Genomic DNA, 24,044 nt, shown 5'->3' on the forward strand with positions numbered 1-24,044 from the left:
AAGTCAAAGTGGTGTCCGATTAAATAAACAATATCAATATTATTTTCATATACTAGGAAATACTAAAATTTCTGAAATATATTCTTTCAGTAGATACCAATAGAGAATATATTTTGTATTAGATCCTTTCAGTGCTTTATCACACTAGTGTTACTAATATCTTCTTAGGTAAGAGATAATTATCACAAACACTACAACCATACCAATAGGTAGTCAATGCCTATCTAGGTTGTGAACTCATTTTTCTTCTTACTAGATCTGGTCAAGTCCCCTATTGGAAAACCCATGAGAAATCTTCAGATTCCTCTACTTTAACCTTCTTAGTAAGAAGCGTTAGACTTGTTTATATATATTTCAATAAATAAACTATTATATTATACTCCCCCCGTCCCATAGAAATAGGCCATTTGGTATGAGTACGAGTTTTAATACATAATTGGTAAACTAACAGAAAAATGAGAAAAAGTAGTTGAAATTGTGTAGTGGATAGTAGGACCCATAAATAATAAAGTAAAAGTGAAGGAGAAAAAGATTGACAGAAATGGATATGGACTATTTGTATGGGACGAACGAAAAAAGAAATATGGCCTATTTCTATAGGACGAAGGGAGTATTATTTAATCTTATAATTAGGTAAACAAGTGGATGTGGCGTTTCTTGTATACATGCACAAGCTGACTGTACAAAGGCATGTACGCTCGAAGGATCTTTTAGTATACAAACCCCAGCAAAGATCTGGGCACGTAGGACACGTAACCATCGATACGCATTTGTATTTTTTTAATTTTGGAATTTATTTTTTATTTTAATGAAATACGTTTAGTTTTGTTCTATATTTTTGTCTTCAATTTATTTCATTTTTGTTATTTTATACTCCCTCTGTTCCGCGGCAGTAGAGTCATTTCTTTTCGGCACGGTGATTAAGAAAGAGATATTAAAAATATTAAGTGATGAGATAATAAAGTAGGAAAGTTAGAAAAGTAGAGTGAATAAAGTAAGAGGAAAAATGTGTTACTTTTTGCTAAAAAAGAAAATGACTCTATTATGGTGGAACATCCCAAAATAAAAAACATGATTAAACTACCATGGAATGGGGAGAGTATTTGATAAACATCAACAATTAAAATTATATAGAAATAGTGAGATAAGCTCAGGATAGGCTGAGGATGGGCTGATGATGGGCGTGGATGGGCTCAAGATGGGCTGAGAGATAGGTTGCGGACGTGGTAGGAGAAAATTGGAGATGGGCTGAAGATGAGTTATTCCCTATTGTGAATCCTCTAATATTCCTCCCAAACCTGATCAACATCTTTTCCTAAGAGCATCCACAGTGGGGCGGACGATAGGCCGCCCGATGCCTCGGGCGTGCCATCGTCCGCCACTGTGGGTGCACGGACGATGGACGATGCGTCGTCCGCGCCCTAAGCGGACGATAGGGCATCGTCCGCGGCGACGCGGACGATGCAACGCATTTTAGTTTTTTTTTTAATTCAAAATTTTTGTTATTTATATACATACCCCCAGCCCCACATTTCATTTGTAACCTTTCGATTCACTTTTCAACTCTCAAATTACGCTATAAAATGGATTCCGGTGGATACTCAAGTCCTATTAGGACTCGATGGCGCGGATGTTGTTGGATACGCACAACGCCCTTATGAAGTGTACAGATCCGGCCAGAGCTGAATACCTCCAGGGGTTGATCGATGAGTTGCGCCGGAAGTTGGGGCTTTTGTAGAATAGTCAATTTTTTTTATTTCTAACCCGTGTAACTTTTTTTTAATCAATGTATTATTTGCCGTTTTTAGTTAATCTTTGTGTTTTTTAATTAGTTTGCATTTAGGGTTTTTTAAAACATTTAAATTAATTAACAAAATAATAGTAAACCTATAGGGCGCCCCCTTAGGGCGCCCCATTGCAAGTGGAAGGGCAGGAGGATAAAATGCTGACGTGGCGGTGCATAGGGCGGACTTTAGGGCGCCCCATAGGGCGCCCCGCTGTGGATGCTCTAACAACATATTCCAATACTCCGGCATATAAGCTACCCTCATCATCCTATTTAGCTCTGGCGTGAACCCTTCTCTTAAACTGTCGCAGTACTCCAAAAACCTCGAAGTCGTGCCATATCCTTCGTCCCACCGGATTCCCTGCCCAGGCTTCGAGTACCCTTCGACATAGAAAGGTGACTTCAACACGGAATAATCGGACATTCCCTCCCTCAATCCACCTGGCGCCGTGCCCTTGCCCGATCACTGGAATATGTGCGTCATTTCATGATACAAAATTGAGGTGAACCTAAACCTAGTTCCGTCCCCGGGAGGGTATGTCTCGATGTACACGTTGTTTTCTCCGGTTTCAGCAAGGTTGCTGTCCTGGAGATCTTGGATGATCACGTTTACAACGTCGTCTGGGTAATAGTGGCGCCGGTCAGCCTCTCTGATGGCTGTTGGAATAGCTTCCATATGAAGTTTGCGATTTCGGGCATTGTTTTGAGGGTGTAGGCGATGCCAATCTCGCGGTAAAAGCGTTGGCCCCGGAGGCGTTGTTGGTGGCGCCGAATCGGACGGCGAGGGTACCTTGAAGGAGTGAGAGGGCAATGAGAAGCCATGGTAGGGATAAGTTATTGGTTTTTGTTGCCATGGTTTATTTTATTAGTTTTAAATGTGATAAAAAAATTGGGATTGGTTTTTGTGGTATATATATATTGACTTTGGTGAGCTAATGTTATGTTGGGAATTAGATGACTATTTCGTTATTGAGGAAAGGTTGTGTGGATTTAGTTTCATATATATTTTTCTAATAAATTAAGTGTGTTGTGGTAATATTTTTTTATTAAAGTAATAATTGAATAATTTCTGTGTGTGCGAGCGAGTTTTGTAACATTACATGGAATATCAGCAAGCATGCATGCGATTAATGAAAAAATGACATAATATATTTTCTAAATGAATGTAGACATAATTGAAACTATAATTATACACTATAAAAACATGATTTGCATGATTTAAACATGATTTACACATCAGAATTAAATTAAATCACAATTTTTAAACAATAGTAATTTTAAAAATTAAATAAGAATAATATTTTTTAGAAAATTACCAGAATCTAACCAATCAAATCCTAACTCAATCCAATATATCGGGTTCCAAACAGTATTGGAAAGAGATCTAGAATTTTGGCAGCGTTCATGGTCCGAAGTTGCAAACCAACAGAACCGGGATGAAAAGGGACTACGTTGTGCTGAATAATGTATTGGTCGAGCATTTAGCATACATGCTTTTCAATCTCGTTCTTTTGAAAATACGGGTACTGATACAGCCTTATATTGTACTGATATATTACTTCCACCACTTTCTCATCTCAGTCTTACTTTCCGTGTCATTTACAAATTAATCTATTTTTTTAATTTGTGGACGGATGAGTATTAACGATTGTATCTTTAGTTCTTTTCTGGACGATTTTTTAATAGATTGAACTATATTTTTGGTGCATAAGCTTTTAAATTGTATCAAATGCAGTACTCAAACTTTAAAAATATCTTCACTTGTCCCTATACTTTGATAGAATATTCTATAGGGACTTTTGCACTTTTTGGATTTTATATTTGTCCAAAATATTCTCTAGCCCTTAAGGGACATTTTAGTTTATTTGTGGTGTCTTAGCTAGATTGTTGACATTTCTCTTTCATCACAAATAAACTAAAATCTCAAGAATTGGAGGGTATTTTGGATAAAAAAAGTTCTAAAAAGTGCAAGAGTCTCTTTCATCACAAATAAACTAAAATGCCTCTCAAGTATTGGAGGGTATTTTGGAAAAAAAAAGTTCTAAAAAGTGCAAAAGTCCCTTCCGCGGTATTACATCAAAGTCTAGGGACGTTTGGAGATATTTTTAAAGTTTGAGTATTGTGTTTAACACAATTTTAAAAGTTTAGGTATAAAAAATGCAGTTCACTCTTTTTACCTAATATTTTATTATATAAGTATTTTTTTATTTTTTATTTTTACTTTAGTTATACTCCAATATTTTATTCGAGAATAAGATTTTATCAATAATATTTGTATTTTAATTTGAATATTTTAATGAAGATGTCTAAATAATGCACTTGATTTTTTGTTAAGTTATACTCCATCTATTTCATTAGTGTTTGGAACATATTTCTTTTTGTGATGTTCTGTTAAAGTTTGTATATTTTCTATTTTGGTAAATGTCAACACACTTATATCTCTTACTTTACTTTCTCCTCAACTTTATTCTCAATCTAACTAAACTCAACTTTTTAAATATGTTTTCCTTAGTATCCGTTCTCAACAAAATGTTCCAATCTAATAGAATCGGAGGGAGTACAATTTTCTATTTGTATTTTTTCTGACATGAATTTATTTCGAACAACATATATTTAACTAAAGTAATATCTTTATGCTAAGCAAAAAAAATTTAATTAAAATGGTGTAAACATATTTTCATTATGTCAAAATTAAATATTGTTTAGAAGAGACATACTTAAAATAATTAATGAAATTAATATCAATGAACAATATTCTTGAATAATATGACTATATATGACTTACACTAGATTTTTACTGTATGATTGTTTTAAAATTGCTTAAAACGTAAGTATAATAATTTAGTGGAGTATAAGATTCTGATAGGGACTCCACGTCATGCATGATCCAACTGCCATCACCAAGTCCGACGAGTAGCTTGCCGGACGAAGCGGAAGAAGACGTGCCACGCAAGGAAGTCGAGAAGAAGAGTGGACGGAAAGAAAGGCCCAAAAGGGAAGCTTCCAAATCAGTCCGATACGGAGACTACGTATCACACTAAAAAGGAAGAGAAGATCTAGTTTACTTAATTATTATTGCTTCTTTATTTTGAACGATATCTTTTATGTTTAGGATAGATTAGTGTCAATCTTCTTGGGTTTTCTTCTTGATTCTTTCCCGAGTCGTAAGTCCGAATCAAGCAGGGGGAATTCTATATATTATAGAATTCCCATAGATCGAGTCTTGAGAATTAAAGTAATAAAAAACACTTTTTCTCAACCCTTGGCTCTCAAAACCCTAGCACTTCAACTAGGTGTGTTTATCATATTTTCCGATCAATTTCCGTCGTACGCGTGCTCTTTTGCATCGATAGAACCTCAAGTTCTATCAATTGGTGCTTCCATTGACTACTCTTCTCCCTCAACACACGATAACCATGGCACCGGATTTGATGGTTTCGAAGCCCCCACCCTTGCCAAAGTTTTTTGGTTCTGAATCAATTGTTAGGAAGCTGGAATTCCTGGCTTCTAGTAGAAACGTTCCAGTAGACAAACATAAAGAACCGCCAGATCGTTCGGTTACGGAGACGCCGGCAGCGAAGCATGTGTGGAAACCACCGCCATCTCGGACTACAGCACCGACGACCATCACTCTGGAGTCAAGTCCCCGCCCTCGCATGGAGCCGCCTCGTTTCACAGGTGAGGATGCTTCTAATTGGATTCACAAGATCCAGAGCTACTTCAATCACTCTTATACTCCAGAATCTGATCGCCTCTATCTCGTCACGTTCTTATTTGACCCACCGGCGTCCGATTGGGCAACATATTGGAAGGAAAACAACACGGGAAAGGGCTGGAATGATTTTTTGATGGCAGTCAAGCATTGTTTTGACCCAAATTTCGATGAGGATTACGCGAGCAACAAAGCTACGATCGAACCGCCTAACTCACATGCTTTTCCTTCGGACACTAGCGGGTGGAGATTGCCTACGTCGCTCACACAGCCGCCGACAGGAGTGGTGCCAGTGGCCTTCCCTCGCCCTCATTTTGATGCTCCTCGTTTCGATGGTGAGAACGTCGTCGAGTGGATTCGTAATATACAGAGGTACTACAACCACTGCTACACGCCTCTATCTGATCGCCTTTATCTTACGAAATACTTGTTTGATCACCCGGCGTCAGACTGGTTGGAAGACTGGACGGATAATAATGCTGATAAGAGCTGGGATGATTTATTGTTGGATGTAAAGCAGCGGTTCGATCCCGACTTTTACGATCCCTACGCGGAGACAGCCTCACTGTTTAGGAGGACGAAATGGACCGGCCCAGATCAGCGACAACCCATTCACACAATGGCGCCCCCAGTCGCGGACCGGGAGCCTGATCGCCCACCACCGCAGCGACATGAGGAGGTCTCACAAGAGGTATTCTCACCAGAATTTTGTGACAATTTGTTTGGTGTTCAACCTTTGATTGCTAACGGGAGAGGTCCCAAGCAACTTATTGGTAATGGGTGTATGAGCATGGATAGCGGGAACAATGAAAGTGATATGGACAGTATTTTTGTGGATATAAAACTCGCGAATGACAGTCTCATTGACCAACTTGGTAGTGAGGCGTTGAATATTACTTATGGCGTCATCACAGCCGACGATATTGAGGACGACGAGTGTCTTACCAAGGCTGATTTCTGCACTGATTCACTTTCTCAGTTGAGAATATCACCTCCGGCGGTAGGGAATACGAATGTGTTGCAAAATATAGTGATTGATGTGGCAGCGGATTCTGGTGTTGCTCATGAGAAAATCGTGTCCGTGCTGGAATCGGTGGACGATATTGTCCCCAGCGACACACGCGGCCCCAGTTATGGAGTTGTTCGTCCTATTAATCTGACACAACCTGTAAAGGATCCACAATATGGGGAACGTCTTACACTTTCCTATGTGAATGCTATGAAAACTTGGCCAAATCAACCATATTTGTTTTGTTTCGGTGGTCTACACTTGTTCATATTGGTGCAAGCACTCATTTACGATGCCCGATTGATCCCCCCGCGCGACGATGCACTTCTATTGGGCGGAAATCCTATCATGCTTCGAAATTGTGTGGCTGAACCCGGAGACGATTTCATAAAGGTTCCGAACGCTATTCGTCAGCGATGTGATCCATCGTACTACACGATTTATATGAGAGAAACAAGTGAATATAGGTCTCATGAGGATGCGCATGGGAAAAGTTATGTTTGGTGCGTTCCGTGTTTCAACAAGGTGAGGACCAGTTCTGGTGTTCTAGGGAATTATTCTATGGATTTGAAGTTCGTAACTGCTCGTATTGGGATATTATTCAAGTTTCAGTTGTTTAAGGTACAAGATTTGCATTCTCTAGGCCTCATTGAGTTTGGTGAGGTGAGTGTTCATTCTGATGCTTTATGCTACAACAAATATGAGCTATTGCTGAATATAGGCTTGCTTTATTTGGGGAGATTATTGCATTCCCAGTTGAACAATGAGACGAAGAGCTGGTATGTTACTTGGTTAGCTCCTTCAAATGAATGTGATATTTATGAGACTTGGAGGCATTGTGGGAGCTGTAAAACTCAAGCTTTGGAGATGTGTTCTTATTTAAGCAATTCTGGAGATGGATTTCAAAAAAAAGGGGATGATACTTGTGTTCATGGAAATGGAGCTCGAACTATTAGGGTGCCAGGGGACAATAACTCGAATTGTGGGAATGCTGGAGGTCCTTTGCCCTTTACAGAAATGGGTGAATTCTGCCACGAGCAAGTTCATCACACCAGTAATTTGGATGGATTATGGCCGAGTGCGGTGACTTATGAACTACTAATCGATGTTTTCTGGGATAGTAGTGGTACACAGACATCAAGATTGTTCCGAGTGTTACCTCCACTGCCTCTATCTTGTCTCCAACTCCCATATTCGGTAGTATATTTTCTCATTTTATCGCAAAGGAAGATTATGCTCTTCCGGGACAGGGTAGCAGCTGCTATGATTGAGCTTCATATGGTAGATGGTGATATTCCCTTAACTACTTTAATCAAGGACAGACAAATGCTCTGCCGGGCTGTTCTTGTGAGGGATTTCCACAATGTCAAAGTAAGGAAATATGGCAAGGTTATCCAAGTTGGAGATGGGGTTATAGAGCTGCGTCATGCTTTTTCGACGGCATGTAGAGCTTGCGATCCTTGTCCGAATGAAGATTGGGAGGGAGTTCAAACCGTTTTCCTATTGGCTGCTGGAAAGTTCCAAGTTGGAGACAATGTTATACTCATCCTCCGTCCATATGACCAGCACCATCTCGAGCACCTTGTGGCAGCGATGTTCGATCGATGTTTCTATGGACCTTTAGCTATCGTTGGGTGTATTGGGGAAGTAGTCATCTGGTCCCAGCTACTACGAAAGCATTTTCCGAACCTTCGCCTTGTGGACAAGGCGATTTTCATGGGAGGGGGAGTTGATAGGGACTCCACGTCATGCATGATCCAACTGCCATCACCAAGTCCGACGAGTAGCTTGCCGGACGAAGCGGAAGAAGACGTGCCACGCAAGGAAGTCGAGAAGAAGAGTGGACGGAAAGAAAGGCCCAAAAGGGAAGCTTCCAAATCAGTCCGATACGGAGACTACGTATCACACTAAAAAGGAAGAGAAGATCTAGTTTACTTAATTATTATTGCTTCTTTATTTTGAACGATATCTTTTATGTTTAGGATAGATTAGTGTCAATCTTCTTGGGTTTTCTTCTTGATTCTTTCCCGAGTCGTAAGTCCGAATCAAGCAGGGGGAATTCTATATATTATAGAATTCCCATAGATCGAGTCTTGAGAATTAAAGTAATAAAAAACACTTTTTCTCAACCCTTGGCTCTCAAAACCCTAGCACTTCAACTAGGTGTGTTTATCATATTTTCCGATCAATTTCCGTCGTACGCGTGCTCTTTTGCATCGATAGAACCTCAAGTTCTATCAGATTCACTCATAGAAGTAAAAAATAAACAAAAGTTTAAATTGTACATCCAGATGATAAAATGAAACATTCCTTCGAAGACATAGGGAGTAGTTAGTTACCAATAAACACTGTCGTTAATATGTCCATAAACACAGAAAATTAAATTAATAGGAAAATTGCATCAAGCACAAGTCTTAACTTCTTGTATAAACATTACTACTCGAGTACTAATTATTTATGAAAAGAGGTCTCAATTTCTCAAAACACAACTAGATTTATCATACTTGGCCTCATATTCCCTCCAAAGCTGATCAACATCTTTCCCCAACAACTGCTTCCAATACTCCGGTTTATAAACTTCCCTCATCATCTTATTCAGCTCCGGTGTAAACCCTTCTCTTAAACTGTCGCAGCGAAGTCTCTGACGGCTGCTGGAATAACTTCCATATGAAGTTGGCGATTCCGGGCAGTGTTTCGAGGGTGTACGCGGTGCCTATCTCGCGGTCAAAGCCCTGGTTCCCCCGGTGTGGAGGAGGCGTTGTTGGTGGCGCTGAATCGGACCTTGAAGAAGTGAGAGGGCAATGAGAAGAAGCCATGGGAGGGAGAGGTTATGGGTTTTTGTTGCCATGATTTATTAGTTAAATGTGATGAAAATTGGGATTGATTTTTGTGGTATATATAGGGTTTGGTGAGCCAATGTTATGTTGGGAATTAGATGAGTATTTTGTTATTGAGGTAAGATTGTGTGGGTTTAACTTATATATTTTGAATGCACTAATACCATCTTATAGTTGTAAAATGTGTGTTGGGTAACAAGGTCGTTTGAGGGGAAATGGAGAAATTTGCTAAAACTTTTAAAGTGATGTGGTAATATTCCTTACCTTATTAAAGTCATATGTGAATAAATTTTGTGTGTGCACGCGAATTTTGTAAACACTATATGGAATATCTGCAAGCATGAGATTAGTGAATGATTAACGTTTTATTTTTTCTGAATGAATATATTTAGGCATGGTTGCATTTGTATACATATAAGAAAAACACTATTTACATGACAAAAAATTTCGTGCAGACGTGCACCAATATATGCTCGGAAATTTTGAGCTACCATGCGAGCATTTTCAACAATTTCTGATCAATTTGTAGTCGCAGAGATCCAAAATTGTGTATTTGCAATGTGCTTGGTATATGTTTTAGCGCTAAAATTTTGCGACCATCGATTTTCATCCGAGCACGGGTTATGTGCTTGGAAATTACCAAGAATGGGACTAGTGTTGGGAAATTACAGAGCAATTTCCCGATTTTGTTCTAAGTAAATAGTTTTAATCGTTCATGATGAATTGATGATACTCTATTCGAATAACTAATTTCCATTTAGTATATAAATATGTGACTGACGCAATTGATAATGTTTTATTATATAATTATAAATTTGTAAGACTAGAGTCTATGTGTGATACTGATAGGGTTTATTCTGGATAATCATAGTGGATATTGGAATGTGTGAGGTATGTCGTAAGAGCATCTCCAATGGGAGAAGGTATAAGGTATATAGAAATTTTTTATTATGTATTTACCTTCTTAAAAAGTGAAATATACCATTCTAAAAATAACACATTCCAAAGGAAAATGTATATAGAAAGGTAAATTATCTTTTAAAAATAAAATAATACTTCATCAGTCCACAAAAAATAGGGCACATTTATCATTTTTGGTCGTCCACAAAAAATAGAGCACATTCATTTATGGAAAGTTTTCAACAAAATAATAACCATACACATCATTTTATTTACCACTTATGCCATTAGAATTAAAACTTCTCACTAACACTAACACTACCTCTCTCTTGCTTTTTTCTCTTTCTCTCCTACTTTTTTCCCTTCTCTCTTATTTTACCAATTCTAAATTAAAACCCGTGACATACACCAATTGCCCTATTTTTTGTAGACGGGGGGAGTAGTACAAATTGCATTAAAAAAATATAAAATGTAATACATTCTCAAATACATTTCCCCTTGGAGAAAGGTTTTCATGAAAAGAAGGTAAATATGGTAGTTATAAGATTTTACCTCTCCATTGATGGGGAGGTAAAGATACCTCTTCAAAATGGGAAAAATGTATAATACCTTCTCAAATATCTCTCCTTTGGAGAATGATTTTTCATGGAAAAAAAGGTAAATATGGTAGTTATATTAGTTTACCTCTCCATTTATCTCTCCCCTTGGAGATGCTCTAATAGATATATAGAGACGTTCGAATTAAAACATATGTAACATTCTTGTTGATATAAATCAAAATATATTGTAACATTCTCGTTAAAATTATATCGAGACTTTCAGATCAAATCATATTGACATATTGAAAATCTAAAACAGAGACTAGACTTGTGACAAAATAATTAAATGACCATAAATGTACAAATTAAACATTACTCCAGTTATTTTTAAAATGGAAAGAGGAGGGTAATAAATGAGAGGATCTCTCAAATTAACATCTCAATAAACAACACAGCTATACTTAATTAGGGCAATCCGCTCCTAGTCAAACATTATAATTGTATGGAGTATTCTTTTAATTGAGATGATCTCTAAATTATACAAAACATTAATTAGATTTATTTAGCATACTTAGCCTTATATTCCTTCCAAAGCTGATCAACATCTTTCCCTAACAACTGCTTCCAATACTCCGGTTTGTAAACTTCCCTCATCATCTTATTCAGCTTCGGCGTGAACCCTTTTCTCAAACTGTCACAATACTCCAAAAACCTCGACGTCGTGCCATACCCTTCGTCCCACCGCTCTCCCTCCCCAGGCGTCGAGTACCCTTCCACATAGAAAGGCGACTTCAACACGGTATAATCGGCCATCCCCTCGGTCAAGCCCCCGGGGGCCGTGCCCTTTCCCGACCACTGGAATATGTGCGTCATCTCATGGTACAAAATCGAGGTGAACATAAACTTAGCTCCATCTCCGGGAGGGTACGTCTCGATGCCCTTGGCGCTCATGTACACGTTGTTGTCTCCGGTTTCGCCGAGGGCGCCGTCCTGGAGGTCTTGGATGATTACGTTTACGACGTCGTCGGGGTAGTGGCGCCGGTCACCCTCCGTTGGCTGCTGGAATAACTTCCATATGAAATTGGCGATTTCGGGCATTGTTTTGATGGTGTATGGGATCCCGATATCGCGGTCGAAGCGCTGGCCGCCCGGTGTGGAGGAGGCGTTGTTGGTGGCGCCCAATCGGACGGCGAGGGTGATTTGGAATTGGAGGAGTGAGAGGGCGATCAGGAGAGATAGATTATGGGTTTTTGCTGCCATGTTTTTTTGGTGTGTTACAAATGTGATTGATTCTTGTGGTATATATAGGGTTTAATGTGTTGGAATTGGAAGGCCATTTTATTATTGAGGAAATATTGTGTGATTGATTTTGTTGGAGATTGGTTTCTTATTTGAAGAATTTGAGGGTGGAATTAATTATATTTTACCACTATATTTTGACTGGATTAATACCTTGTTGCCATAGCTTCAGTTTTTTTAATTAATGCACGTATGTGAAATTTTATAAATTAATTTGAATAAATTGTGCATATCAAGGAAATTCAGTAATATTGTTCGAATAAACATAGTTTTAAATTATGACCGGCCATGATGATGCTATATTTGTCTAATTAATTTTCATTGCCATATTTCACCTTATTTAATTTAATTTAATTCCTATCTTTTTCTAGGAGAAAAGATATTGGTTTTATTGAATTTGTTCCATCAATTCTTCGGTGTCAATGTTTTTTCGGAGAAAATATATTTGTTTTATAATTTATATCTAATCTTCGGTTAAAATGAAAATCCACGGTTCATACTATTCTCCAATTAGTAGTACTTAATAACAAACCGAGTTAAAAAGCGACTCGGATTAATCGCTCTATATATCTCTGATAAACTCATATCCTTACGAAATAAGAAATGCTCAAACTATTAGAAAACCAAACTACAAGAAAAGACATTGCAAAAATCCCAAATTCATAAGTATACTATGAAAGTTTTGCTATGAATAATTTTAATGTTAGGATAATAATCTTTTGAGAACAAAAAAAATCCCAAATTCATTGCAAAATAAGAAACGATGAAAATGGATGAAATACTTACAGAATGTGTTACGTTGGAGTATTTAATTTTAGAGTAGTATAAAATTCTAGGTAAATAAAATAATCATGTAATTACAAATTGGGTCATAGGCCCAATTCCTCAGTTTTCCAACATAACGGGCTTTTTCAATTAAATTTATTGGCCCAATAATCCACTAAAACCAATCCACTAAAACCAATCCACAACTTAGGGTTTTCTCGCGCAGTTTTACAATATAAGGAGAGGCGCCCATTTCACAGTGGAACTGGCAGCAAATCTGAGGTAGGAGAAGATCCCCGACGTCCGCCGCTGTAAGTGTCAACCTTAACATGTCTAACATTTCGCCTGCGCATATTCGATCCCCTTGGATTTATACGTTGTGTGAAATCTGAGCTTAGAGCACCAATAGTTCTATTTTACTATTTTTTGCTTTTGTAGTTTAGAAACTTCCCAATTAATCTAGGTTTAGTGGAGCTTGGGTTGGTTTTGCTTAGTTTAATTGCTGATAATATGCTCGAATGTTTTGTTTGATGCCGTAGTGTGTAATTAAGGTATTTTGGTGATGTGTAATTTGAATGTGTTTAAATGTGTAATCTTTCCATCTTTGGGGTAAATGATTGGCTCGCCTTTGGAACTGTTTTATGATTCAATTTAGTTAGGGGATTTCTGTAGCACATGCTGAAAAATTCAGTCTTGTTTTTTGTATGTGTGTCTTGTACTGTTAAATATGTTTCGCGGTAGAGTTTTTGTTTGAAATATTTCAACTAATTTCGTTCGTACGATTGGGCTTGGCTTCAAAGTGAAATTTGTTAGTGTATTAGTTGTTGGACAATAATTTACTGAATGCAATTTAACCATGTTTGGTACTTGAATTTTTAGTTATGTCATGCAATCAATGTGCTAGAACGATTAAAAGATCATCTTTGCTAATGTCATTTTACGATCATACACATTCTGATGTTCTACTCTATTTACAATTTTTTCTTTATGGTTCCATTTATTCCAATGGTCATGCTTGTTGGTTTGCTGAATTAGTTGAGTTGATCTTGTGCTGTCATGTCTTAAGGTATGCCAATTGAGAATTAGGGGAGTTGATCTTGTGCAATCCTTTTCCTTAGGTAAACCATGAAGCACAACAATGTTATTCCCAACGGACACTTCAAGAAGCATTGGCAAAACTATGTGAAAACTTGGTTTAATCAGCCTGCACGGAAGGCCAGGAGAAGAAATGGTACTAACATTATCAATTTATAACTGATTTATGGTTATTCATTTTTGTTTGTTTATATGATTGTTTTGTTTTTTGTGTAATGCATCTCTTTCTATATTTCAGCAAGGCAGCAGAAGGCAATAAAGATATTCCCTAGGCCCACAGCTGGTCCACTTCGTCCAGTTGTACGTGGCCAGACCTTAAAATACAACATGAAGGTCAGAGCTGGCAGGGGATTTTCACTAGAGGAGCTTAAGGTGAGCTATCTTACCACCAAAATGCACTGTTTCATTCAAGATTGTTTTTTTTATCTGCACATGATTCAGTATGTTAGGGATTTCTGAAGCTTGTATCTACTTGATGTTCTCTCCAGTCTGGTCTGTGTGTTCCATGTTTTATTTTTTTCAGCAGTCCTATATGGCTTGGATTTCTTCTGCATCATTTTCTGTGATTTGCTTGCTTGAGTTGAAATTTTTTATAACGCTAGAAGTAGTTGTTGAGGTTTACAACTTATTTGCTTTGTTGGAGTTTCACCAATCGATGACACTATTTTACTTCCAATGTAACCAGGCTGCAGGCATTCCAAAGAAACTTGCACCAACTATCGGTATTGCTGTCGATCACAGGCGCCGCAACAGTTCCTTGGAGGGGTTCCAGACCAATGTTCAGAGGCTAAAGACGTTCAAGGCCAAGCTTGTTGTCTTCCCAAGACGTGCTCGCAAGGTTAAGGTAATGATGCTCGCTCTAATTTCTCATCTTGATTGTTAGCACAGAAGTTAACTTGTGATGATTAACTTTTTCTTTTCTCACCATAGGCTGGCGATTCTTCACCTGAGGAGTTGGCAACAGCTACCCAAGTCACGGGTCCTTTCTTGCCGATTGTAAGCGAGAAGCCAGCCATTGAACTTGTGAAGGTCACCGAACACATGAAGTCATTCAAGGCCTACGACAAGCTGCGTCTAGAGCGAACAAATGCACGTCACGTTGGTGTTAGAGCCAAGAGGGCAGCAGAGGCTGAGAAGGAAGAGAAGAAGTAGGTACAAGGGAAGTTTGTGAGTTTTGGATTCTGCAAACTGTTTAATCTGTTTTGTGTTGGGGCTGGACCATCAATCTTGATATTGTTTGAAAATTTTCCTAGTATTATCGTTTGTATGAATTTTTGGAGACAGGAAATATTTCATCGTTTCACATGGATGAACTCTTTGTCATTATTTTTCTTGGTATGAATTGCGTGAAGTATTGGATACTGATTTATAGGATTGAGAAATATTGGTATAACTAGCTCAAAGTCTTTCAATTCAGTTAAAGATTGTGGTTGGTTAGTCTATTTTATGTCTTAATAATAATAAGTATTTTGTCTCGTGTTGACTATTGAGGGATTGTATTAGCAGCTGACAAATCTAACGTGACCAATGTAAGGTTTCAATTGTTGTAACTCGCTTCAATGATATCTGCTGATTTAATTTACGTACTATTCTTGTTTGGTTTTGCAGAAATTTACGTACTATTCTTATAACTCGCTTAAATTTAAATCTGCTGATTTATTAAAATACCGATTTGAAGATCTGTTATTTTCCGTTTCTCTTTACAGATGGGACAACTGTTTATATTAAAAATTGAAGCAAGTTTCATATAATCATATTAATTGCAAACTTGTTAGTCATCATATACAATTTTACTCAATTCACCACATCAATAATGTACTAATAGACCAACCCATGCTAATTTTGATCCCTTTGTGTGTGTTCATTATTGTGCAACTACATAAAAAAAGGTAGTCTCTTGCACCTTACAATCTCAATCCATATTTCCCATCAAATTTAAAGTTCTTTTCAGGGGGGGTCCGTTTAAAGTTTTGAACTTTAAATGATAAATTTCACAATATCCCCATTTCTTCACCCTTTGGACGTCTTAATACGTTCTTAACGTGATAATAGCAATCACACATTATATTCTAAATTAATGTGATAACTAAGTTCTGCCTAGCATTATTAATAGAAACTACTCATACGAAAAAAAAAGAACGTCAAGATTCAAGGTTAAGGCAAATAAAGTACTCCTACTCCCGTATAATAATTCATTTAACAAAGTAATAAAAAAGTATAGTAAAACAGTAAAGAGTAAAGGCCAAATGTGAAACTAAACATATGACCGTTTTACGAATTTGATCCTGAACATTATCTTTTTTATTACTGGGTCCCTCACAAATGAACTCGGACCGGAATCAGTCCAAAATCAACGGAACCGTCTAAAACAGACGATCAACGGCATTTAAGCAGATTTTGACCAAATTAACCATTTTAATTATTTTGAAAGAAAAAAAAATAATCGTAAAAACACATAAAATGAGAAACAGAAATAAAAATTTTACCTTCACGAGTCGAACGTGGCTGATTTTGAGGCGGAGCTCGTACAGGAGGGTTTCGAGGCAGAGCTCGTACAAGAGGGTTTCGAGGCGGCATGTGTTGCGGCGGGGGTTGGGGTGAATTTACAGTCACCGTCGAAGGACCAACATCTGAATAAACAGCCTTCCTCCTCCGCATTCAGGGTTTGTACAGCCGAGACCTAGGGTTTATTTGGTCTTTTTTCCGGCGTGCTGTTGTGAGTTCGCCATTTCGAAGAATAGGGTTGGGTTTCGGCGAAGTTTACTTGAGACGAAGAACGATGAGCGATGCTTCGAATTCATTTTGTTTCTGAATGTGATTTTAAGTGTTGTTTGTTTGATTTTGCCTAAGTGTTGTGTGTTTGATTTTGGGAAAGTTTTTTTTTTGTATTTGTTTTAATATATTTTTCGTATGTTGCTTCCACTTTTTGCTAATAGAAATTAAGGACTTTAATTAGGTGTAACTAATTACAATTAATAATTTAATTTGGTCAAATTCAGATTACAAGGCAATCGCTGTTATTTATTAACGGCGCCGTCAATTTTTGGGATGATTCCGGTCCCAGTTCATTTGTGAGGGACTCAACAATAAAAAGATAATGTTCATGACAAATTCGTAAAACGGCTATATGTTTAGGACCACATTTGTCATTTACTCAACAGTAAAACATATCAGGGAAAATGATTCTAAAGGATATAATTTTTTTTGAAGAAAAGTAGTAGTAACATTATCTGTAAACATATCATTCTTATTTACTTTTAGGGATCAAAATTTATCCCAATCTACGTCGTAAAAGTAAATAAACTGACTGCTAAAAATCTTGCTGCTACTACTATTATTGATCTTCAAAAAAATTCCTTAAAAGGAATGTGGCAAATAACGGTATCAGAATCTCAAGATTCTCAACGCGGAACAATAGCACAGTTGTACTAAAATAATTAGCACACTAATCGAGTTTACTCAATCCATTCCAACCATACTAGGTAAATCATATGCAATGCATCTTGATCTGTCCCTTCAACATCAACTTCCTAGATATACTCCCTAAATATCCACCAATTATTTTATTGGAATTCAAAGAAACTTCAACAAAGCTTGCAAGAAATAAAAGTGAAGCTTTGATCATCCTATGAATCTTGGTCCGAGCACCCACCATTCATGGCTGCAAATTACGGATCTTTGAGGCAGAGCTTCGTGGAACGAGGCAAGGAGAGATTGGTCTCAAGAAAGCAGAGATCGGAGGTGGGATTTGGCGATTCATACATTGTCCGTGAGGGCTGTTTTCATCGGATTTTCCGAGTTTCGGGAGAGAGGATTTCGAGATTGTGGAATAATGTTAAGGGGGCTGTGGTTAAGCTACATGGAATGGGAAGATCCGACCCTAGAAAAGTGGTGTTTGCTCTCAAAATGGGGGCTTCTTTGTCTCTGGTTTCTGTTCTCATCTTTTTCAAAGTGCCCTCCAATTTTATTAGCCAGAATGCAGTCTGGGCTATTCTCACTGTTGTTGTTGTCTTTGAGTTTAGCATTGGTTAGTGTTGCTTAATTCCTCGGCTTTTCTTGGTTTAATTGATTCTCAGCTCTAAAATCAGTGGATTATATCTGTTTGAAGCATGGTGTATGAACAAATCTTTGTCTTGATGAAGGTTGAATTGTTATAGTACAAGTATTAGTGTGTGTGTGTTTTGAGCAAAAAATTTGGCTTTTGAAGTTTTAATATTTGAAATTCAATCATGATATGTGAACCAATCTCTATCTTGGTTTATGGTTAAACTGTTGTAAAAGCATTGTACTGTTACATTGTAGTTATTGTTTTTTGAGTTTGCCTGTGACTCTTATCTGCTGTAGATATATGTCTCAGTCAATTGGATTGGTTGAGGCATTACACATATGTCTCGTGTTTGAATTTTAGCTTAGGTGAGTCTTGATGTTTGATTATTTGCTTTTCAATCATTACATGTGACAAATTTCTATCTTGATTAGGTGGTCTTGATGTTTAAGGCATTCCCTCTAGTTTAGCTCTTGAAATTTCCTTGAATTTTTGCTTTTCTAAGGATGCATTTTAGTTGCAATCTAGTGTTGTAACATACCCTTAATTTGATTGATAGGGGCTACCTTAAGCAAAGGATTTAATCGTGCGTTAGGAACACTCTCTGCTGGAGCGTTGGCTCTAGGTGTCGCAGAGTTGTCTGTGAAAGCTGGTGAATTTCACGAAATTATTGTTTTGATCAACATTTTCATCGCAGGTCAGATGATTTTGCTATAATCAATCAGATTTAAAGTATGCAAATTAGTATTATTTTTTGCCCCAAAACATCGATAATGAGAAATAAGAAGGTTGTGTCGTGCTTTTCTTGCTATTTCAGGCTTTCTTGCTAGTTATCTCAAGCTTTACCCTGCAATGAAGCAGTACGAGTATGGCTTCCGCGTGTTCTTGTTGACATTTTGTATTGTGCTAGTATCCAGAACTTCAAATTTTTTTCAAACAGCTTTTTCTCGACTGCTGCTTATCGCTGTTGGAGCTGGTATTTGTTTGGTTGTAAATGTATGCCTGTATCCCATTTGGGCCGGGGAAGATTTGCATAAACTAGTTGTCAAAAATTTCAAGGGCGTTGCCAGCTCTATCGAAGGTACAACACTTTTCCCTTTGAAGCTAGCCTAACGAGAGACGAAGCTCTTTGAAACTGATATATCTGTCCATCTATAGGCTGTGTAAATATGTACCTGCAGTGCGTCGAATACTCGAGGATTCCCTCTAAAATCTTGATCTACCAGGCCTCGGATGATCCGTTGTACAAGGGATATAGGGCTGCAGTTGAGTCGACTAGCCAAGAGGAGACGTTGGTATGCATCTATCCGGCCATAAAGGCTAAAATTTCTGATTCAAAACCAAACTCATCTCCACCCGGTTTTCTTCTTTTGTCTATCACAGTTGGGGTTTGCAGTTTGGGAGCCGCCTCATGGCCGGTACAAGATGTATAAATATCCATGGAGCGAATACGTGAAAGTGAGCGGTGCTCTGAGGCATTGTGCATTCATGGTAATGGCGATGCATGGATGTATACTGTCTGAAATACAGGTATTGTTGTCTGTTGTTAATGTTTTTACACATGCTTCGATTGCTTCGTCTCATTAGTCGTGGGATAGCATATTGATGCCGATTCTATCTTAGAAAGTAACTGCACTTGACTAGCTTAGATTGTGTCAAGCCTTGTTAGATATCAACAGGGTTAATTATAGTTTATGACCTGAACTTTATGCAGGCGTCGTCCGAGTTGAGACAAGCATTCAAGGATGGGATTCAGAAAGTCGGGACGGAGGGCACCAAGGTGTTGAGATTGCTGGGAGACAAAGTTGAAAAGATGGAGAAACTATCACCGGGTGATCCTCTCGAAAAGATTCACGATGCAGCAGAGGATTTGCAGATGATGATCGATAAAAAATCGTATCTTTTGGTGAATGCAGAGAACTGGGATGGTGCAAAACCGCCCGAGAAAGCCATGGATCAAGCACTGCTTCAGGAGCTCAGAGACAAAGACAACGAAGAGAGGCATGCGGTGATCAACTCTCTAGGCGATGGAGCTCATTTGAGATCCTATCAGACGATAAGGAACCAAGAGCCCCATCTCGTGAGCATGAGCATGACTCACTCTTTTTCGCAGTACGGATCCGGAGAGGACTTGCTCAGGCAGAAGTCTATGTGGCCATCGCGTATTTCAGTTTTGGGCGAGACCCTCATGAATGAGCGTGAAGTAAGGACTTATGAGAGTGCAAGGGCGCTCTCCCTTGCAACTTTTACGTCTCTCTTGATAGAGTTTGTAGCAAGGCTGCAGAATCTGGTGAACTCGTTCGAGGAGCTTTCTGAGAAGGCTAAGTTCAAGGATCCCATTGATTCAGCTGAGAAAAAGGAGGATGTTGGATTCGGGTCTCGTACGCTCAAGATCGTGTGCTGCAAAGATTGATGCAAGGTTAGAATCAATTCGTAAAGTTGTTTCTTTGCAATAACGCGATGCATCAGACATGATCATACGCCAAATACAAGCAGCAAAAGGTCTGGTTTGTTGGTGTTATAGAATAAGATGATGTGAATATTAGGAAGAATCTGTTTTTTAGCCCAAAGATAGCAAATCTCTAAGAAACACACAAATTTTTAGTCCTATGTTTGTTACATATATATTCTTTTATTTCTTGAAAAACTATGTAGCGGTTTGTCTGAAACATGTATAATCTACTGGTTTCTTACATATATAAGTATTATTTGGTAATATCATGAAATTAAGTATTGCAGTAAGCTCAGACCAAGAAACTGGATTAGTCTACACCCTCAACTCGAATGATAATTATTTGAGTTCGTGTGCTGTGTTTGACCTCGAACTCTCATGTGATAGAAGTAACTGCACATGGTCTAACAAGTTTAACCAGAATTGCTGTCTGAGGATCTATTTTGTATGAATCTTGGTATAAAATTTGATCTAAGGATTATCATTATATCCAAGATGGAGAACTTAACCAAATTAGTAGATTATCATCTAAAAGAATAGTTTAAGTCTCAAAAAATATGTTACTATTCCAAACATAATCCACCTCTAAAATTAGGATTAGTAATAATTAACAAGTATTTTTTGTGAAGGTTACAAATTAGCAAGTTTCTTCAAGTTGTTAAAACTTAGGTATGAGATATATTCAAGTGTTCATACTTATATTAGCAATACCTTGTCAATTTCTTTGGGAAAAAATAGGAATACCACGTTATCTTTCTCTCATCTATTGAACACCACCAAACACTATAATTAAATAAAATTAGGTTGGAATCACATATTCAACAATTTCTCATCAATATAAAATTAGGTTGGAATCACATATTCAACAACTTCTCATCAATACAGTATAATAGTAATACGTACTTACACGTATATCCGTAGCAATCAACGACTTTGGGTAAATGTGGCTAAGAATAGTATTCTTCACGTCACCATATTTCTTACACATGTCAGGATTAGAAATGTACTTCAACTAACTTCGACACTATTTTAGGCCATGCAATCTTAATTACTACCACCTACCCATAATAGATGTCATACTTTCTTTTTTAGTTTGTCCCATGAAAGATGTAACATTTTCTTTTTTTGGAAAAAGATCTCTCTCACATTAATATAAATATATTATTTTCTCTTTTCACCTATCACACAAAACAATATCACCTAAAATTATATGTCAATCCTCAAGTATGTCATCTATTATGGGACGGGGGGAGGGAGTATTTCACATCTATTGCTCATTAAATGTAAGAAGTGAAACTTTAGATTTTATCAAACATAGCTTACCTATTTTTAGATTTATGAAAACCAGAAACCCAACTCTTTCTCAGTTTCTCTATCTCTTTGTTTAGGTCTTCTCATCGGTTTTTGGATTAGGCTTCCTTTGGGCGTCCAAAATAGTCATCCTTAACTATCTCTTAGATGCTCACACACCACTTTCTATCTCATTATTTAACACCTACTATAATAAGAGTTTATTATTCAAACAATTCACAAACCTCATATACTATTTTTTATCAATTGTTCTTTTAGTTATATTAAAGACAAATTTCTGGAAAAATTATGAAGTTTGATCAATTTCCGATCAATCTTACTACTTTAAAAATGACAAATTATATTATAACTTTGATATTTTTCTCAAATGTTCCATGATGAAAAATTTTGACGAACTAAGTGTTTGAATTTATTGACGTGATATCCACGTGTATAAAAATTAAAGATGTACCACAATACACTAATGTCATGTTTGTTTGACATGGATTGTGTGATCTAATTCCCAATTGTAAAATTCTTGTGTTTGTTGAAAATAGGGAAAGTAATATGATTTCTAATAATTAAATGCCTATGTTTGGTAAAATTATAAGAAAATAAGGAAAGGAAACTAATTCCTAAAACCAAGGAAAGTTATGGAGAAATTTAAGGATTCTTTTTTCCTCTTCTAAACCTAAGTATTTTTTTCCCCGTAATTTGAAAAAGCGGTTTCTTCCACTACTCATCAAATATCTCATTTCTTCCACTACCCCATAACTATTTTATTTACGCTAAATTTTCTTAATTCTGATCATCTATGTAGACACAGATTTGATTATTTAGAAATGAATTTTATTTGTGCTAAATTTTATTAATTCTAATAATCTATATAGCCACGAATTCGATTATGATGAATATTTTATATAAAAAAAATCAATTATGCCCCCGTCAAACATTTGATGATTATTTTGATTAAGTGTGCTATTTTAGTTTTGTTTAGCTGATTATATAGATTATTTATTGTTTATTTTTATGATTTCTATTTTAATTTTAATGTAAAATAGTTCAGTTAATAAGAGTATTTCATTATATATTTTACATTTTTTATTCATCAAATTATTTCAATAACGGAAAATTATAATTTTAAAATCCTGACATGTTTCCAAACACAGTAATCATATTTTTCATCAATCATATTCCACGTAATCATTTTCGGAGGGATCATAAATCTCAGAAATCATAATCCTAGAAATCACGATCCTAGAAATCAAAATCCTAGTAATAATTTTCCTTTACAACTTTACTTTCCTACCAAACAAACATGACCTAAGTATATTAAACCATGTGGTTTTACATCATAACATTTTGTCCACTTTTCCAAATCCATGATTAAGGGATAGTTGATAATAATATCAAAAGTATGATATAATTGAAAGAGTTGAATTAAAAGTGTTAAAAAGAGATCGAAGAAGGGGAATTTTCATATGTTCATTGATAATTTCATTGTACATTGGAGACTACTGTTATAGTATTAGGAGATAGGCTATACAAGGAAACACATTTAATTACATTAATTTGGTAGAATATAATCTTCTATGTTTGGTAGAATATAATCTTCCCTGATCTTCTGTAATTTGGAGAATATCCTCCGTGATCTTTGTGATCTTCTTCAACACTCCCCCTCAAGTTAAGTAACGGGATTCTCGATATTTAACTTGCACAATACTTCTCGGAAGGACTTCGAGTTCACTGCCTTTGTCAAGATGTCTGCTAGTTGATCTTCGGATTTGACATAAGGCATCTCAACAATCTTAGCTTCAATGTTGTCCTTTATGAAGTGCCTATCAACTTCCACATGTTTCGTACGATCATGTTGAACTGGATTCTACGAAATGCTTATCGCCGCCTTATTATCACAGAACAACTTGCACGTTTGGGATGGGAAAAGTTCCAACTCCCTCATAAGCTTCCGCAGCCATAGTAGCTCGGTCAGTCCACTCTTAATACCCCGAAATTCTGCTTCTGCACTAGAAAGTACCACAACCTTCTGTTTCTTGCTTCTCCATGTTACAAGGTTACCTCCTACAAACGTGAAGTACCCTGCTGTAGATTTCCTTTCGTTTGGGTTTCCGGCCCAATCAGCATCAGTGAATCCATGTATCTATAGGTGTCCGTGCTTCTAAAAAAGAATCACATGTTCAACTGTCCCCTTTAAATACCGTATAATCCGTAATACTCCCTCCCAGTGTTCCTCTTGGGGTGTATGCATGAATTGACTCACAACTCCCACACCATATGCTATATCTGGCCTTGTATGT

At 37.1% G+C, this 24,044-nt stretch overlaps 3 protein-coding genes and 1 long non-coding RNA gene across 5 annotated transcripts; 2 read left to right on the forward strand and 2 right to left on the reverse strand.

Moving 5' to 3' along the window:
* Positions 1–11,341: 11,341 nt before the first annotated feature.
* LOC121760404 lies at positions 11,342–12,043 on the reverse strand. Its single transcript, XM_042156081.1, has one exon. The coding sequence runs from the start codon at positions 12,041–12,043 to the stop codon at positions 11,342–11,344; it is 702 nt and encodes a 233-aa protein (XP_042012015.1).
* A 928-nt stretch (positions 12,044–12,971) lies between these two features.
* LOC121762963 lies at positions 12,972–16,828 on the reverse strand. The gene is made up of 2 exons (XR_006042322.1): positions 16,429–16,828; positions 12,972–13,192 (listed from the first exon to the last, which is right to left on the reverse strand). It is a non-coding gene; the product is annotated as an uncharacterized LOC121762963 (long non-coding RNA).
* On the forward strand, positions 13,083–15,268 carry LOC121762962 (60S ribosomal protein L13-1-like). Its single transcript, XM_042158988.1, has 5 exons — positions 13,083–13,158; positions 13,966–14,078; positions 14,181–14,314; positions 14,628–14,786; positions 14,873–15,268. The coding sequence occupies exons 2-5, from the start codon at positions 13,973–13,975 to the stop codon at positions 15,092–15,094; spliced, it is 621 nt and encodes a 206-aa protein (XP_042014922.1). The 5' UTR covers positions 13,083–13,158; positions 13,966–13,972; the 3' UTR covers positions 15,095–15,268.
* A 532-nt stretch (positions 16,829–17,360) lies between the features above and the next one.
* LOC121762670 (aluminum-activated malate transporter 4-like) lies at positions 17,361–20,729 on the forward strand. 2 transcript variants are annotated; one of them, XM_042158626.1, is made up of 7 exons: positions 17,361–17,969; positions 18,547–18,684; positions 18,805–19,068; positions 19,146–19,282; positions 19,371–19,517; positions 19,702–19,819; positions 19,904–20,729. In XM_042158626.1, the coding sequence occupies exons 1-7, from the start codon at positions 17,600–17,602 to the stop codon at positions 20,398–20,400; spliced, it is 1,671 nt and encodes a 556-aa protein (XP_042014560.1). In that variant the 5' UTR covers positions 17,361–17,599; the 3' UTR covers positions 20,401–20,729. The 2 variants fall into 2 exon arrangements, with proteins under 2 accessions (XP_042014560.1, XP_042014559.1); XM_042158625.1 differs by having other exon boundaries at positions 17,362–17,969; positions 19,702–20,729.
* Positions 20,730–24,044: the final 3,315 nt, after the last annotated feature.

This window comes from Salvia splendens, chromosome 13 (genome assembly GCF_004379255.2).
Source record: "Salvia splendens isolate huo1 chromosome 13, SspV2, whole genome shotgun sequence".
In the NCBI taxonomy this organism is placed as follows: Eukaryota; Viridiplantae; Streptophyta; class Magnoliopsida; order Lamiales; family Lamiaceae; genus Salvia; species Salvia splendens.

Excerpts from the sequence above, each read along its gene's own strand:
- LOC121762962 (XM_042158988.1), top strand. The coding sequence starts at position 13,973 with ATGAAGCACAACAATGTTATTCCCAACGGACACTTCAAGAAGCATTGG. Across the intron at positions 14,079-14,180 it reads GAAGGCCAGGAGAAGAAATG|CAAGGCAGCAGAAGGCAATA; the intron begins GTACTAACATTA and ends TCTATATTTCAG. Across the intron at positions 14,315-14,627 it reads TTTCACTAGAGGAGCTTAAG|GCTGCAGGCATTCCAAAGAA; the intron begins GTGAGCTATCTT and ends CAATGTAACCAG.
- LOC121760404 (XM_042156081.1), bottom strand. The coding sequence starts at position 12,043 with ATGGCAGCAAAAACCCATAATCTATCTCTCCTGATCGCCCTCTCACTC.
- LOC121762670 (XM_042158625.1), top strand. The coding sequence starts at position 17,600 with ATGGCTGCAAATTACGGATCTTTGAGGCAGAGCTTCGTGGAACGAGGC. Across the intron at positions 17,970-18,546 it reads TGTCTTTGAGTTTAGCATTG|GGGCTACCTTAAGCAAAGGA; the intron begins GTTAGTGTTGCT and ends TTTGATTGATAG. Across the intron at positions 19,518-19,701 it reads GTATACTGTCTGAAATACAG|GCGTCGTCCGAGTTGAGACA; the intron begins GTATTGTTGTCT and ends AACTTTATGCAG.